This window comes from Heptranchias perlo, chromosome 36, assembly GCF_035084215.1.
Source record: "Heptranchias perlo isolate sHepPer1 chromosome 36, sHepPer1.hap1, whole genome shotgun sequence".
NCBI classification, from domain to species: Eukaryota; Metazoa; Chordata; class Chondrichthyes; order Hexanchiformes; family Hexanchidae; genus Heptranchias; species Heptranchias perlo.
Window position 1 is genome coordinate 1,921,914 of NC_090360.1, and position 18,996 is coordinate 1,940,909.

The window sequence follows — 18,996 nt, forward strand, 5'->3', positions numbered from 1 at the left end:
AGTGCTGCACCATCGGAGGTGCCTTCTTTTGAATGAGATGTTAAACTGAGGCACTAGCTGCTTACTTAGATGGATGTAAAAATTCCCATGGTACTATTCAAAGCAAAGCATGGTGGGGGTTGTCATACCCAACATATTTTTAAATCTCTCAACCAACACCACTAAAACAGATTAGCTGGACATTTACCTCATTGCTGTTTATGAGACCTTGCTGTGCTTAATTGGCTGCTGCATTCGGCTATATTATCATAATGACTACACATCAAAAGTACTACATTGGCTGTAAAGTGCTTTGGGGCATCCTGAGGTCATGAAAGGCGCTATAGAAATCCAAGTTCTTTCTTTTCTTTCTTTCTAGTTTGGTGTTCTTTCATGTAAAAGTTAATAATCAGATTGATCCTTACTGCATGCAAAATACACTTTATCTGTCAGCCACATTGAGACAGACACGAGGATGAAGGTGTTGTCAATCAATTGATCTTTTGATGTTCTTCGCACAAATCATAAATCTTTATACAGGACAAAAAGCTCCAGCAGCATAAAGCAATAGATTAAACTGTGAATACACAAGATTTATGATTAAAGAGCACTTGTTCTGCCTGCAGTGTTTAAATGAGCAGTGTGCCTTCTTTCTTCCATTATTAATGCCGTTTTGATTTTAATGGAATCTTTATGAACATGTAAAATGGCAGATCAGTTTGCAGTTATTTTATCCACACCAAATTTTTTCTGCAGTGCTATTTCTGTATCTGGTGTCTTACAATCTATGATTAAACATTATCTCTGTCCTACATCCTTTTTGTCACTCTAATTTTTCCTGAAAACATACCAAAAGAAAGTATCAAACATATAAAGTTGGTGCTTTTATTATTGTGTTCTTACCCAACGGGCAGGTTGCAACACAACATTTACATCTCTGCTTCTCTGTTTTGTTTCATTATCTCTTTGCTTGCCTTCTGATATCAATGGACTTCTAATCCCCGATGGCGAAAGATCACGAGGCAATCACTAGGCTTCTTCAGCCAGAGCAAAATTTTAAATATCAGATTCTTTGAGACTCTGACGGATTTTGCATTAATGATTATATTCTAAGAAGTTGAGTTAATCTCTGAACATCATAATTCACAATGAACGATACCAGTCTGGCTGCTACTCGAGTGTGTGTGTGCCATAGAGAAGTGATTCATCTTCACAGCCTTGACTGTAACCTTTTCACTGTTAGTTTTCTTTCCAGTGGGTTCTTTTGTCATGCAGTTCGTTTAATCCAGTTTTCCTCCATAGCGTTTCCTTTTACTCTAGTGCTAATCTGGATTTTTAGACTCTTATTGTTGAACATCTTCACTTTCACGTGCAGTTTAAAGGTTCAAGTTAGTGGTCCAAATGCCCTGGCATAGTCAAGATGTATCAACAGCAGACAAATCACTCAATCACTCTCACTGTGCAAAGAAATTTGTTACTGTCACACATAGATGATAACCCCATACCATCTATTCCAATATCACGCCTGTTTATAGCCTCCAATTACAGTCAACAAACCTCTAGGTCCTTGCCAAAACATAACAATTCTCGAGGTGAGGGAAGGAAGGAAACAGACTTGTATTTATATAGCACCTTATCATGTCTCTCAGAAATATCTCTATTAGTTTCACATACAAAGAAGTACTTTGAGGTGCAATGACTATTGTTATGTAGGCAAACACAGAAGACACTTTGTGAAGAGGAAGATCTGATAATGAGATGAATGACCAGCTAATATGTTTGGGCCCTCTTTCCATGTCATATTCTATATACTACATATAATTTAAATTGTAAGCCCAATTTCTGGTGTGCTTTGTTTAGAACTGGAGGTCATTCTGTGCTATCAGTCCAGAATATGAAGCTATTTTCTTTCATACAAGCCTAAATTAAATCAAAAGTGTACACCACAGAGGGAATAACTTTGAATCAGGTGTTATATATTTTGCCCAACAGAGAAACCAAACAGATAGGTGATTCTCCCACATCCTCACTAATGCACCTAGAAGATAAATGAGTGTCTTCTCCTCCCTATGGAGAAGTTTTTATCCTTTGCCCAGCACCTCCCGACTACAGAATGACTAAGTTCAGAAACGCAGCATAACAGAGGAAGAAAAAAAAAATGGGCAGCATAAATATTCCAGGAATTGTGTCAAAATAACTAAGAATGAAGTTGAAAGAGATCTGGGAGCTTTAGTGGACTTTACGCTCAACATGTCCATTCATTGTGGTACAGCAGTCAACAAAGTAAATAAAATGCTGAACTATATAATTTCTATCCATTAAAAAGTTGGATATCAAGACAGTCCGTATTAACAACGATGTCCCTACTGCACAACATGCAATTAAACAGTCTCTCATCTATTGCTCTGGCATTGGGAAGTGAAGGGTGGAACCTCGGGATAGGAACTTCAAAGAACCAAGAATTCTTTGATACTGTATTAACTGATACTTGGCAGCACTGCCTCATTTGAGAAAAAAATCTTTCATAACTTGCTTCCATGTGCCACAAAAAAAAGATTCTATGGTTAATGTGTTGTGCCCTTAGTTGATCTCATAAGTGCCATTGGTGGGATATCCTGATAAGGTCCCAATCAAAAGACACCTTGCCCCAGATCATCACCAGTAGTTGCAAAATGGTCCCATAGATTTCCCCATTACAGATCCTGTTCGGGAATGTTTTTGCATTGCTATTTTTATAAAATGCCTCTCAGAATGCAGTTTAATATCCTGATAAGCACATAGGAACACAAGATCAGAAGCATGCCATTCAGCTCCTTGAGCCTGTTCTGGCAGTGCTTCACTGAGCCCACCTCGAACTCTTACAGTAGCACCTCCTGACTGTTGGGCAACTGCTAGCTGGTGTCTCCGAACTACATTCATTTCAGTCAAAGATCTATTTGTAGAGGAAATGTGTATCAAAATGTGTAATATTGATGCATCTATTCTTTAGCAAAATCTAGCAGTATAACAAAATGAAACAAAACTAGAGTGGTGATCTATCTGGTTCTGGGCCTGATCATCAAAAGTCTAGTTTTCCGATGTTTGGTTTTTAAAAACACTCAGTATATGCAGTGGTCGGTTTGGCCACACGTGCTAATTGGAAATATTTTAGTTTGTTCACCATCCCGCTCTGCACTAAACAAGGCAGCACATACTGTATTTCCTACCTCGGAGTGAGAGGAAGATTCTTAGGATGTACTTACGAGCTGATAATTGAGAGGAACAAGGAGGGAAGGAGAGGATGCGTCACAGATGCCATTGGGACTCACACAGGATGGAAGAAACACTATTAATGCAGCGGATGATGAGACCTTAATAAAGCTCTTGGCTGAGGCGTGTAGATTACAGAGAAAGCACAGAAACACTCAGGAGCAGTGACAGTGTTAACAAAAGTTTCAGGAGATCTGCACCATTCTCAAAATCGGAGTTCTGCAAAATAAACTTAGTAATTATGTGGATTTCTTGGTTTGGAGATTCTGAAGCATGGTGGTTAGTTTCCGCTCCCAGTGAGACGCCTGCCTGACCAAAAAAAAAATCCCTGCTGGTCACTGTAACAGACATTTGACAGAAATCTTTGACAAAATTATTGCTTTTAACTTGATGCTAACTGATAGACAGAATGGCGTGCAGCAATTAGCTCAGACTCTTCAGTTCAAGCTGTAAACATGATAAACTGTACAACCCTAGACTGAAAAGGGTCTATCTAACAGGTGTAAACTGCTTAAGTTATTCAGTTAACACGTGTACGCCTAACCATTATAGATCCAAAATGCTTTCGGATTTTCAATTTCCACTTATTAAAAGGGTATAGTCGCTGTGTCAGAGGTTAGAGTCAGATCCTCGAACAGTCACAACAACCTCCGCCATTTATTTTGGAGGCAACAGATTAGCTGGTGGGAAGTTTCACATTCAGTATGTGTGACATTCGCTACAGCACCAACCTTGCAATGTGATCATTTTAATTACTTATTAAAAAAAACTAATTTGATGCTCACCTGATCAGTGTTGTGGAAGATTCCTTCACTTTATACAAACGTCAAATCAAACAACAGTACAGCCCCTTCAACAGAAATATTCACTAGCAGGTATTCACTTAAGTGGAGTTGACAGTGTTTTAATAATAGATACACAAAGCATAGCGTATAATATGCCGTGTGTTACAATGCAGTAACATATTGAGGGATTGACAGGATATTGTAAACTGAGAGATTTTGGCTTGAGTAGTTCATCAGTCAGTGGAATCTTTGATCAGCATTATACATTCCAGATTGTCCTAGTCTTTATAATATATAAAAACTTGATAGTTACTTACCATTGTTTATCTATTGTTTTTGCCAGCAAACAGTGGTGGCAGGCCAGTTTCTGTGATTGAATGTGATTCAACGACCAGTAATATTGAAATTTATTTAACTAAACCATGCAGGGGAGCATCATCAGTTTGTGTACATCATAAACTGACAGCCATTTCTCAATTCACTGTCGAGGCACTCCTGCTGCAAAAGGTGCCAGGGCCTCAAACACATGCTCTGTTCTTCAGGTATTCATGTGAACTTTTTAATCCCAGTGGTGAAAGCCTCAAGGACAGTGGTCCATTCCAGAGGTTAATGACTATCTACTCAGCTCGTTGCACAATTTAATTGGCAAGATCTGAAGATGCTATTGCTGATAAACACTCAAAATTAAGCAGGATTCTATAAAAAATGTCTTCATTATGGAGGATTTTGATTCAGCAATAATTTAAAATATTGTAAATGTTCAGCTTTTCTATTTTGCACATGAATTGTAAGCAGGGACCCCATGCACTTATGGTCAGATAATCTCCCTGTCCTTCTGATACCAATAAACTCGAAGGAATCACGTCATGTATATGTCTAATACAGAGCATTCCCAATTAATGTTCACAAAAGCCTTTAATCAAAGAGACTTATGGGTGAGATTGGCTGTATAACAAAGGTAGCTGAGTGCATCACCCTGTCTTACAAGCTGAAAACTAAGTGACTCTTTTACATGAAGGGAATGTTTGTCACTTCTTCAAAGTAACTGCATTGGCCCATTCGGGCAAGTTGAGATGTACAGCACAGCCTCTGTTCCTCATTGCTGGCAGAATTTTGTGCAGAATGAATGCACATTGCAAGAGCTAATAACAAACACCAATTAATTTTGAGAAGTGTGCACATTACATGAAAGCCAGAGTAATTCTTAAAGAAACCTATATCAGTGTGTCTGATCTTTAATTTCACTAGCTATGTCAAACGAAGAGAGTTTTAGTTCTGATTGTTGTATGTTGTTTCTGGCAGTGCTGTGTAAGTCTGACTGTAGAGTGTTGCACTCACTCTGTCGACGAGGCGGCTGGACGGGACCTGGGTTGCCATGGAACGCGCCCTGCAAGGGAGAGGACGGTGCAGCAGAGGGCCCAGCCTGTTCCGGAAAAAAGGGGGGGAGGGAAAGGGAAGAAGGTAAAAACAAAAAAAGAAACAAACACACATTATGTCAGGAACAGCTGAAGTTACTGGACAGAATCAGACACACAGTGAAAGTGGAACTGGGACTCCAAGACTTAAGCCAAACTGCTTGCAAACTTTGAATTTCTAGATGGTTGGTTTTGATAGTTTACACATAAACATGCTGTGGAAAAATTTAGTTATAACATTGTTCTTTTAAAGTTAGCAGATATCAACCTACTCAGAATGTAAAGGAGAAGTGACAGCAATCTCCCCTTCCACACTCAAATAGTCGTACAGTATCGAGAACGTAGGCCTGAGAATTCTGTTTGTGAGCAAACTATTTGAAAAGGAACTTGCAGCTTTTTGAAATAATACTGTAGAGGCACATAGCTATTGATTGTGGGTAATGATCACAAAGAATGCCCTTCAGCCCATTTAACAACATTAGTCCAGAATACCAATCCTACTGTTTTCTCATTTCAGCACCTAGCTCTTTCTTAAGTGAGTCCAGTGACAACCCATTCCAGCTGCTATTCACCCTCTGTGTAAAGAAATGCTTCCTGACTTCTGTCAGGAATTTTCTCGTAGAAGTTGAATCCTAGATTCAATCACAATGGCAATTTTAACCATTTCTCACCAAAGTAACCAAAGCAGCAGCAAGTTCCTCAAACGCCTGCCTGGGTCCCTGCCTTTATTTTGTTATTGATTGCTTCCACCCCTTTGCATTTCCATTGCACCTTTCAAAACACACACTCGTTTCCATCAAGCAGTATGTGAAATTACGATTTTCTTTACATTCCTGATCCTAATGATGATTAAAAATATGACCAAGGAAGTGTACAGACCCAAGAATGTTATTTATTTTTCCTTTAAATTATTTGATTTGTATACTATTGTATTTTTCAAGCCTTTCTTCTTTAGGCTCCACAACAAGTCATTTCCTGGCCTGAGAGGATGAGCAGGTAACACAGTGGTTGCAGGCCTTGATTAGTGCTGCTCCATAACCACCCACTAGGAAATAAGTTGATTAAAATGAATCATTTATTGATTTTTCCCTCCTTTCCTCATATGTACTCAGTGCATCTCCCAAGATTGGGAATTTCTGCAGGGAATTGCAGCATAAATTCAAATCCTACAACTTTTGTGAGGCATTGCCTTTTGTGCCACCAGATAGCCTATTTTTCAAATATTAAATGACTTTTCTCCCTTTGTTAGGCTCCACACCCTATACCATGACCAAGATGATGAACAGGCAACCTGCTTCTAGGCCTCTGCCAATACCTTTCTGCAGTCAGCTACCAATAACAGCTCAGGTTGGCTCACTCTGCAAGATCCCCATTTTCCAAACAATGCAACTGAAATAAGAAACTCACTGTGACTGATTGTGGCATGGATATGTGTCTCCAACACTCTGGTGCAGTCTCAATATGTCAAAAACATTTCTTAACACAGGGTACTTGCTTAATAAGATTTAAAATATAATTTTTTAAACTTTGCATTTATAGGCTTGCACCAAATGTGTCACCACCGGGAAGGTACATTCCTAACTGAGGGAAATTAAAGTATAATGCAGAAAAGGCTTTCTAAAACATCTCCACTGCAGAATTTGGCCCATCAGATTGCAATAAGTGTCTGGCTTTCAGTTATCAACTAAGGTACTTAGAAATTACTGTGATATTAGCGTGTGGACACTTCATGATATTACTTTGTTCACTATTTTAATGGGGGTGTTGAGTCATTTTCAATCAGTTTTTGAGTTAAAATATTGGGCAAAGTATCATTACGCAAATACATTAAATGGCGAGTATTAGAATCATAGAAAGGTTACAGCACGGAAGGAGGCCATTCGGCCCATCGAGTCTGCGCCAGCTCTATGCAAGAGCAATCCAGCTAGTCCCACTCCCCCGCCCTATCCCCGTAGCCCTGCAATTTTTTTCCTTTCAAGTACTTATCAAGTTCCCTTTTGAAGGCCACAATTGAATCTGCCTCAACCAACCCCCCAGCAGTGCATTCCAGATCCTAACCACTCATTGTGTAAAAAAATTTTTCCTCATGTCACCTTTGGCTCTTTTGCCAATCACCTTAAATCTATGTCCTCTGGTTCTTGACCCTTTCGCCAATGGGAACAGTTTCTCTCCATCTATTCTGTCTAGACCCTTCGTGGTTCTGAATACCTCTATCAAATCTCCTCTCAACCTTCTCTGTTCCAAGGAGAACAACCCCAGCTTCTCCAGTCTATCCATGCAACTAAGTCCCTCATTCCTGGAATCATTCTAGTAAATCTTTTCTGCGCCTTCTCTAAGGCTTTCACATTTTTCCTAGAGCGCAGTGCCCAGAACTGGGCACAATACTCCAGTTGTGGCCGAACCAGTGTTTTATAAAGGTTCATCATGACTTCCTTATATTGCATACAACCATTTCTAAGTAGTAGAAAATGATCATCAGAAACTTTATATAACAATCTACAGGACACAGGGCTAGCTTTCATCCCACATAATCTGGTGACATGAATGTGGTTAATACTATATGTGTCAGCAGTACTACTGCTTGCTGTGTCTAGGATTGACTAAATCTAGTCTTAGTACAGAAATAGCAGTGCAGATCACAAAGGGTTAAGTGTTGCTGTTATGTTAGCCCCATGGTTTGCAATCCCAGTGCCCGTGGCAGCATCTTTTGTTAAGTGGTTTCTAAAGACGGCTGTCAGTTTATTGAAGGTGATCTCAAGGGCTGACTTCACTGTGCTCTACACTCAGAAAATAATGTTTGGGATGGATTCCAAGACCTGTACAGCTCTGAATACTCAAACAAGTGGAGAATAATGCAATAAGTCATTGTTTGAAAAAAGAACAAGTAAATTCTCCGATCATGTACTGACTAGATTTTTACAGTCAGAAAATAATAAAGACTAGGATCTACTGGCTTCTCACTGTAACACTTTGGCTGACGCATTGAAAAGTCTTTAAGCAGCAGTGTAGGTAAAAAGGAAAAATAGGGCGGACCATTGCAGTCCAATGTCATGCAGTTCTATTGTTGATTGCAGAGTTAGGGAAAATGTTTATTCCAGAAGCTTAACTTTTGAGATGTCTCAGAGTTTTAGGGATGAAAGACTAATCCCAATTCCACAGCTATGATCTTAGAGCTAGTAGTTTCCACTATCACTGATCAACTTTAAAACAATTACTTTGTGGTTGTAATATCCCTCTATTTGTTTCCTCTGTTCACGCATCAACTACAACCGGGATATTTTCTCAGTTCCACCTATGTTGCTCTGCAATCGGCCAACAGGAGAGGCTCATGTATTGGCTTTCAGTTGGCACTGTTCCACAGGTAGGTCAAGCAGAGCTCCACCCTATTACATCACCGTCCTTCAATGCCACACACTGGTGACCCAACCTGCTGCCAAAGCACGTTTCATGTTAGACTCCTCCCTATTAAAATAAAACATAAACTAATAGTTCTCTTTTTCTCAGCTCATGATTTAAACAACATTCTAAGTGGAATACAAAATTTTCAGCAGCTACCATGGTTTCATCTGCCAGTTTTCATGGATTAAATTCTGTAACCCAATTACAGTATCCACTATACATATTACTGGAAAATATATCTTTAGAAGGTGTGCTACTTGTCACATGATTAGTGTCATACATTACTTTACCACAAAAGCTTATATTGCCCCCAACAGTGCAATAGACTAGTGTCAGCATGGCTCAGCGATAGCACTCTCACCTCGAGTCATAAGACCATCACTTGAGCACACAGTCTAAGTGACACTCCACTGCAGTACTGAGGGAGTGCTGCATTGTTGGAGATGCCGTCTTTCGGATTAAACATTAGACCAAAGCCATAATTTGCCTGGTTAGGTGGACGTAGAAGATTCCATGGCACCATTGGAAGAAAAGTAGCAAATTCTCCTGGTGTCCTAGCCAGCGTTGGTCTCTCAACCAACGCCACCAAATGTGTCATTTAGTTTTTTGGCTTTTGTGGGACCTTGCTGTGCACTAATTAGTTGCCACATTTCCTTACATAATAACAGTGACTACACTTCAAAAGTAATTCATTGGTTAAGAAACATTTGAGGATGTTCTGAAGATGTGGAAGACTTTATCTAAATGCAAGTTTTTCTTTCTCTTGTCACTTAGATCAAGACGCAAAAAGCTCTGTCGATCAGTAATTTACCGGAAAATTCCCAACAAAACGCAGCCTAGTGGATGCTCATTATTATAAACTCCAGGGGACTGGCAAAATTAATTCTTCTCATCAGAGGTACATCTTATTAAAGCCTGCATTCCACTCCTGACTGCACTGACTAGAATAGAACTTCAGGCATGAAAACATTTCTCATAATGAAGGCTTTGCACTAAGAGTCTGCAATTGAGACAGAATTAAACACAGTAACACAATTTAGAGTAGTTAAGATAGCATGTATAGAGGTCCCTCTGAACCCCTCAATTGCATTAATGTTTAGTTACTCTTCCTATTTCTCTATAAACTCAAGGATCACAGATAAGTAGTGCTAAGGGAGCTCATTTGACCCTTCTAGCTAATCTGCCACAGCAATGTACTGTCCTCCTGCGACTTATTTAATTACCTCGGAATGATTTTGTCCCCATTACCCTACCTGGGAGGCCATTCCAGGTATTAATCACATTATTGGTAACATCAATCCTGAATAGGCCTTTTAATAATTTATATCTGTGCCTCTTTGTCTGGCAGTCATTTAACTTAAAATTGTGCTCCAAATTCTCCCAGGACTGAGTGCCATGCTGGTTTTGCACCATTCTTAACCCAAGCGTGATAGTAGATAACAGTTTCTCGTGTTCTGGTAATGTTATTCTGAATCAGCCATAGGGTGCAGTGAAGGGTGACTCACTGTCCAATTTTTCATCACTCCCTCAGAAGAGGTGTTTCACATCTGGCTTGGAGCCTCACTAAATAACATGGGACAGATTAGGAATTCAACATATCAGAATTTTCAAGGATTGCACAGCATCAGTATGGCCAGTGCTATCTTGATGCAGTGTAGAAGCTGCATTCTCCTCTCACTGCTAATGTTCTTTGATTATACATCACACTCCTTTGATCCTGGGGCCTTTGACTGGCTCAGGACATCTGAATTTTGGCTAAAAGATGCTGAATAGATACAATGGTTGACGGAGAAAGTTGCTGCAGTCTCATCTACCACTGGAGGACTGGCCTTATCGGAGCATCTCGCTGCCTGTTCCCTGGCTGCATTACATCAGTAATAAGGTAAGCAACTGAGTGACGTCTGAAAATACCACAGGGACCAACAGTAGTTTGAAGTTTGTTCCGGCTTGTTTGGAAGTGAACTCTACTTAAAGTATTTTTTTTCTTCTTCTTTCTGTGAAGTTTTCCCTTTGGAAAATACTGTTTATAACATCGTATTTAATTTTTAAACAATATTTTTGGCTGCTTTTCAGAAAGTTTGAAAACTACTAGCACATTTAATTTTTTTTTAAATTCCTTTTTGTTTGTTCTAAAGTAAGAAAGACTTTCACTTATATCACATCTCACTTATTTCATATCTCAGAAACATATCAAAGCACTTCAAACACAAATGAATTATTTTCAAGTGCAGTGACTGTTATTATGTAGGAAAACACAACAGCCATTTTGCTCACAAGATTCCACAAACAGGAGTGAGATGAATGAGAAATTAATCTCTTCCTTTTGGGTGAGGGAGGAATTTTAATCAGGACATCGGGAGAATTCCCTCATCTTCTTTGAATAGACAGGTAGGACCTCACTTTAACATCTCATCCACTCGACAGCACCTCTAATAATGCAGCACTCCCTCAGTACTGCTCTAGAGCAGCAGCCTAGATTATGTATTCAAGTTTTGGGCTGGGGTTTGAACCTACAACCTTGAGCCATATACATTGCTAAATCATATGAACAAAAGTAGTGAGGAGAAACTTGATGCACTGGTGAACAGCAGATACAAAATACAAATCAGGACTGGATGCACAGAATTGGTTAAGCTCCTAGAACTTAAAATTAAGAACTCCAAGTTGGATCCTAGTTCAGTTCAGCTGGCTGTGCCACATCCCTCCCTTCCCCTACCCACCAAGCTGAGCTTTCCCCCAAGGTTCCCTACAGCCCTAGTACTAAACCTGCATCTTTTTCTAGTTTCTCTCCTATCTCCCCTCATGCCCTCTCCGAGCTCATGTGGCCACGAGACCCACCAGCGCTCTCGACCCTATTCCCACCAAACTGCTGACCACCCAACTTCCCTTCCTGGCCCCCATGTTAGCTGATATTGTAAATTGTTCCTTCTCCTCGGGTACTGTTCCCCTCCCTTTCAAATCTGCAGTCATCACCCCCATCCTCAAAAAACTCACCCTTAAACCCTATGTCCTTGCAAACTACTGCCCCATCTCCAACCTTTTTCTCTCCAAATTCCTTGAACGTGTTGTTGCTGCTCAATTCCTGTTCATCTTGCCTACAATCCCATGTTTGAACCTCTGCAATGAGGTTTCTGCCCCTGCCACATGATGCGTTTCATTTCAATATACCAGTGGGCAGGATACTGGAAGATGTTTTAAAAATGTATATAAAGTCATGTTGCACTGGTTCTGTAATTCACCACTGATACAAGTTATAGTCACAGCTATGACAGGCCATTTATCACAGCTTTTAGCGAGTTGGTTGAGGGAAGGGGCTGGGCAAATAAATTTCAGTTATGTGGAATGAGCAAAAAAGGCCTTCTTATCATTGGATAGGATGAATCTTTCTGCAGGTTGGGGATAGTGCGCGAATGATTTTCTTTTAAATTGTCCTTTAAAATGAATTTAGAAGTGCTCATCTACATCAAGGAGGAAATTTCATTATATAGGAAAGGTCACTGACTAGCAGTTTTCACAGAAAAATGGGCAGAATCACATAATACAATCCCCGAAACCAGTACTTCCCAAAGTTTTTGTGTGGGAGACACTCCTGCGAATACTGGGAGATCCCCTGTAAAAACTGACATGCTCCCAGGGACCCCCTGCAATTACTGAGAGACTCCCAGGGACCCCCTGCAATTACTGAGAGACTCCCAGGGACCCCCTGCAATTACTGAGAGACTCCCAGGGACCCCCTGCAATTACTGAGAGACTCCCAGGGACCCCCTGCAATTGCTAAAAATTTTGCAGTCAAGGAAATGTAGAAGCAAAGCAGACAGGAAATGCAGGCAGGCATTTTAGATCTAGAAATGTATTGCAGTGAAAGCTGCACTATGAACCAGCCAAATGCCTGCTTGGTGAGCTGGAATCGCTAATGTTAGATTCACCAGTGTGTAAATGAAATCCTACTTATCAAAAAAAAAATTCCCAAGCTCTGTAAAGGTGTGGGATAAGATAAAATCATTCTGGATCTGAGCAAGGGCAGATGTCCTGGGGGTGTATCTCCCCTCTATGCCAGACCAGGTTTCCCTGCATTAATACATTGTACAGATGCAATCTAGATTCTTTACTGTGCATGCCTGTGCACATAATCTGCAAGACTGCGGCGGTTACAGTTATCTGAGGCAACACTATCCTATAATTTTACAAGCCTTAATGAAACCTTCGGTTATTGAAGACATTTAAAACCAAAGCCTGCAGTTAAGGTAATTTTTAAGTGGAGAATATATCCACAAACGTTTGGTCTGAATTCTGTGGGCTACATCCTCTAAATGGTCATGTATAACACAGTACTTGCTGAATGTGGGTTAGATACTCAAAATATTATGCTCTAAACCCAACAAAGTTCAAGATTACACCAAAAGGGCCAGACATTGAGAAGAGTTAATGAAGTCATCGGTCTGCGCTAACTTATAATAACAATGCTAAAAAAAACACTGCTCTGACAAAACAGAAAAAAGCTTTCACATAATAGCATCTGGCAGAGGCTGTATTTGGAAAGCATAAGACTTCCTCCTTGATGTAGATGAGCACTTCTAAATTCATTTTAAAGGACAATTTAAAAGAAAGTCATTCACGTTGTATGTATGTTTGAGCAATGGAATGAATATACATTAGCATTAATGCTTACACTGGTCCTTGGGACCAATCACACAGCTTCATCAAGCCAACCTGGTTTTCAAGCATTCACAGAATCGTACAACAGAGAGGGAGGCCAGTCAATCGCATCAGCTCTCAAAAAGTTATCCACTTAATTTCACTTCCCTGCCCTTCCCCCATAGAATTTTAAAGCACAGAAGGCCATTTGGCCCATCATGTCTGTGCCGGCTCTTTGCAGGAACTATCCAATTAGTCCCACTCCCCATAGCCCTGCAAATTTCTTCTTTTCAAGTATATGTCCAATTCCCTTTTGAAAGTTATTACTGTATCTGCTTCCACCACCTTTTCAGGCAGTGCATTTTAGATCATAACTCGTTTCAAATACCCTTTCAAATATTCTTTTTCAAATATTGATCATGTAGTATGGGTGTTACAATTGGCCTCAGCGTCCCCAGGGCTTGGAAAATGGTCGCTTAGGCATAGTATCACAGGGTGCTCTCCACCCAGAGAAATACATCGCCAACAGGAGCCAATGCCTCCAGGAAATGGGGGATGGGGGGAAAAGAGACGAGAAAGTTGCTGAAAAAGGACAAAGCCCACAAAACCTAACTGTGCCGAGATATTAATTATGGTGAACCAAAGATGCACTATTAGGGGTTCTTTTCAGGAAATTAATACTTCAAGACTATGAACATCCAGGATAGTGACAGATTGTGCATCTACAACAATAACTTTGACAGCTGCATGTCCACAAAACTAACAACAGTGGGAACTTTAAATGAAAACTTCTGATCTATTGCTATTGAGAAGACTGAAACTGAATCCTTTTACAGGAAGGCAGATAATGCAGCCGTTTGTTTAGTCAGGAGTTCCTCATTTTCAATAAGAAGCTCTGTGCTACATTTGCAAGTTTTATGGAACAATTTCTCTCTCAACAAATTCACCAACAGCTTCCATAAGCTCCATAACTAATCGATGCTCTGCCCTGGAAGAAGTTCTGTGACCCTAGAGCTAACAATTATCCCAGTTGCAGTAATCCATTTACTGAATTAATCATGTCTCTGTTATGATGGCACTTTCTTCAGAATTGGTAAAATATAAACTTAAACCAGAGATATTATCGGCGAAAGCAGCTAAAATATTTATTGGCATTACATGGAAAGTGAAACAAACTAAATTCACAAAAGGAAGAGTGACAAAAATCAAATTTAAAGAGCAATGTCCATAAAGAGTTAATTTACTCTTTCAATCACTTCTCCAGAACTGTGAAAGCGGTCTGCCCGATTTGCTAAACAAAATTCTTGGTAAAGCATTACAAACAAAGGCTCCATTCTCTGTCTGTCTCTCTCTCCAGCACAATCTTTCAGTCTCTGAGCACTTCCCCAAAAGACCAATGTCCTTCACAAGCCTCTGAACCTTTCAATATACTAGTTTTCAGCCATTAAATTTCACTTAATATAAAGTGACCAGACAATAAATGAGATTAACATATGTGCAAAGAGGTGCGTTAAATACATTCTTATGATCCAATCAGCAGGAACAGATTGATATGATAACATCCACTTTCTGACTCCAATACAGCTATACAATATGATCCCAGACTTTTCCCAATGCCAGCCTGTAAGAAGATATTGGAAGAAGGGGTGCAAGAATAATATGGGTGGCTCACTCTAAGATTCTCCCTTCTGATGCATTCCCCCATTTGAGACAAGATACTTTCAATCCCTTCTGTCTAAACTAAATAGGACTCTAGGATCTAGTGAAAGAATAGAATTCTAGTACATTCTGTGTAACCTAGTACATTCTCTGTAACCTCCTCCAGCCCTACAACCCTCCAAGATCTCTGTGCTCCTCCAATTCTTCCCTCTTGTGCCTCCCTGATTTTCATCGCTCCACCATTGGCGGCCGTGCCTTCAGCAGTCCTAAGCTCTCGAATTCCCTCCCTAAACCTCTCTGGCTTTCTGTCTCTCTCTCCTCTTTTAGAACACTCCTTAAAATCTACCTCTTTGACCACCTGTCCTAATATCTCCTCATGTGGCTTGGTGTCAAATTTTGTTTGACAACGCTCCTGTGAAGGGCCTTGGGATGTTTTACTACGTTAAAGGCGCTACAAAAATGCAAGTTGTTGCTGTTGTACATTGTGTGGTTCAATCATTAAAAGAAAAAAAAGGAAATGTTGCCTCATTCTTATGTTTTTAATTTGGTTCCCAAAGGCTAAAGGGCAGCTTGTTTGAAATGTACTCTGCCACTCACCGTTAACAGTCATCAGTAATGTGAAATCCTCTCAATAGTGGGATTGAGTAGATGCGATATCCTCTTCACACGCTCATAAGCAGAACTCAAACTAGCCCAAAGAGTTTGAATGTATTTATTTAATAATATCAAACAAACCTTTTATCTATTTGGATTAGAGCCATCACTTTAAAACATTGAGTGATTTGATCTTAGGGGGAAGCTGGTAGTGAGAGACTACAGTTGTCTTCAGTAGCTCTAGAATAGGGATAGTAGGATTCAGGCACAGCTCGTACCCTTGATTGCTACCTAGCAATTCCTGCTGGAAAATTCTCATTTGTGGGCAGTATTGAACTCGATTGTGACAAACTCCATGGACTGCTGGCACTGAATATCTGGGCCAAAACAAGAAGAGTGGACACATGAGTGATGGACAGAAGGACTGCTGGGGATCATAAAACCATACCCTAGCCTGAATTAATGCCTTGGTGGGGGGGGGGGACAATATCATATAGTTTGGAGAATAAAGTAAAAGAAAAGCACCTACCTTTAAAAAGCTGAGTCTGGGCTGTTAATAAATAGTGACTATCCTAATATTTTAAATAAAATTTAGTAAGTTCGGTTTACAAAGATTGGCACATGCACACTCAAAAAATAATGTAAGTTAATGCTTTGTTATCTCAAACACTCTGGTTGTCATTACCCATAGCACACTTCAACACATCATTAACAAGCAAAGACAGACATCTTTCAATAGTAAGTTCATAAAACTTTTAGCAATGCTGATCGAACAAAACTTTGTAAGGGTTGGCCAATATCAGTATGCCTCATCACTCAATCACTCTCGCCTCCTCTAGTATTCAGAGCATCTGAGATCTCAAAATTAATTGCACAGCAGTGAAAGATAAGGAATAATTGCAGATCACTTCTCCTTTTCAGCAGGAAAATGAAGCTAACAATTTGTGCAAACTCTAATAAAATGAATATGGCAGGGAGAGTGCAAACAGGTGTTTTTATTATCCGTTCTATATTTGTACAAGGTTGAATCGGGAAAGAATTCCGTGTTTTTGTTTTCACACAGCTTATCTTCATGGAATGAGGTGGCCTTATCAATTCCTTTCATTCAGGCAGAAATTCAATTAGTTTAAAATTGTATTCACATTTGAACTGTGATAACAGCCATTAACATAGGTATGTAGAAGCTCATTTTCTTACAAATTACTCCTGAGGAACGGAGCAAAGGAAGGGGATAGAGCATGAACAAACCAACAAAAATTTGTTGTGTAACCTATGGGAATGGCAAATGCCTGTGCTAACAAGAGATAATAAGACTCCAACATAATTTTCAATAATAACCCCCCAATTAAGTGGAGCATAGAGTATTAATAATAATATAAATAATATCATATGAATCAAATCAAGAGATATTAGCAACATTGTAAATAATATTCTCTCAGGGCAAATGGGTACCACAGCTGGTTAGTGCACTGTCCTTTCACCTCTGAAATGTGGGTTCAGATCCAACCCAGACTAATGGGATGCAATTCTTCCTCCCTCTCCTGTCTGTAAGGGTCCAAAATGAAATAAGTATGAACAATTTTAAACCAATTCCTGGTAGGCATGACCCACAGCACAAAAATGCTTAGAATTCAACAAAAATTGGCAATTATGCATAAGAACAGCTAGAGTGGGAAATTGGGAAAATAAATCACACTGAAGGATGGACCGCTGGGTTGGGTTTAAAAAGTATAAAGTTGTAGCACTGAGCTTTACTCTGCATGTACATTACAACTTATCCTATCAAGGGCCATATACAACTTATCCTATCAAGGGCCATATACAACTTATCCTATCATGGACCATATACAACTTATCCTATCATGGACCATATACAACTTATCCTATCAAGGGCCATATACAACTTATCCTATCATGGACCATATACAACTTATCCTATCAAGGGCCATATACAACTTATCCTATTATGGACTATGTACAATTTATCATATCATGGACACTGCACAACCTGAAGGAGGCGACTAACTACATGTAAACTTTTGACGTAGTAAAGCTTCATATATTTCTCCCCAAATCATCAATAATCAAACAACCCTCCATAATCTTAATTCACATTTACAATCCTGACCAGTGATTGCAAAAGCACTTGAATCAAATTATTCCATATAGCATTTGACTAATTGTGTCTATCTTTATAATCTTCAATCTCCTTCTTAAACAGGTATTTATCCAGCTCTTCTAAATGGAGTAATAACACAACATCCTGAACAAATGCTACCAGCTCACAGCGAAACCATACTGTTTTAAGACAAAAAGAATATAAGAAAGTTTGGAATGAGAAAAGCCCATGAAACCCACTTCTTCCAGTCAATGAATATCTACCTCAATCATGGGCTTCTCCCTTCCCCAGGATCTGTACATTCTCTTCCCAACTCCCATGTTAATCAAACAGATCTATTTCTATCTCTGTAACCCTCAATTGCCTTTCTCGGCAGGTATTGATCCAGTTCTTTCGGAAAGATATCAACTGACCCTGAACTAACTACATTTTCTGTTAGTTTGCTTCACACATCCTGTATTTTATGAAAACAAATCTTCTAATCTTACGAAAGGTTATCGACCTGAAATGTTAACTCTGTTTCTTTCTCCACAGATGCTGCCTGACTTGTTGAGTATTTCCAGCAATTTCTGTTTTTATTTCTAATCTTACTTGATGCTTGTGAGTTTTATGTCTTCAAGTTCTTTGCTTCTTTACCTTTTCGATAGTTCTAATTATTCTAAAAACTTGTACCATGTCTCCTCCCAGTCTCTCGCAGTAAAAATAAGTTCAGTTGCCTGGGTCTTTTTTCGTAACGTTGTCCCCTTCATAAGAAAGGTGCCTGCAATGAGTCTTCTATAAATAATAGTAATAAGTCTGGGACGAATCATGACCTGATTTTAAGATGAAACAGTGCTTATGCATGAAAGATTCGTAATGGAATCAATCATTAGTCAGCCAAATATGTTTTTATCCCATCATTCCTAATTAAGGATAACTGGACACATTGCTGGAGGAGCAAATGAATTCTTCAAACACAGTGTTGACAGAATGCACTTTAGCTGGCAACCACTGGTTGAAGAATTTGCTTCCTTTAAGTTGGACATATGTAGACATGGCTGTATGTTATGAGTGTTAAAACTCCACAGAAAGCTGTGGGGGCAAAGGGAAAATTACTTTGGAAACACCTCTAGTAGAAATTTAATCAGTAAAGAATACTTCCCAAGCATATTTCACATTTTAA

The 18,996-nt window shown here is 39.5% G+C and overlaps 1 protein-coding gene across 2 annotated transcripts in view; it reads right to left on the reverse strand.

Moving 5' to 3' along the window:
• The window catches only part of LOC137303998 (serine-rich coiled-coil domain-containing protein 2-like), a 531,854-nt gene that overhangs the window by 47,271 nt on the left and 465,587 nt on the right, over positions 1-18,996 (reverse strand). Inside the window, exon 11 of one of the 2 annotated variants that reach the window (XM_067972387.1) lies at positions 5,352-5,436. The exons of the other annotated variant lie outside the window; for it this stretch is intronic. Within the exon in view, the coding sequence (XP_067828488.1) occupies positions 5,352-5,436 (85 nt within the window). The remainder of the gene's footprint in view (positions 1-5,351; positions 5,437-18,996) is intronic. 2 annotated transcript variants of the gene reach the window in all.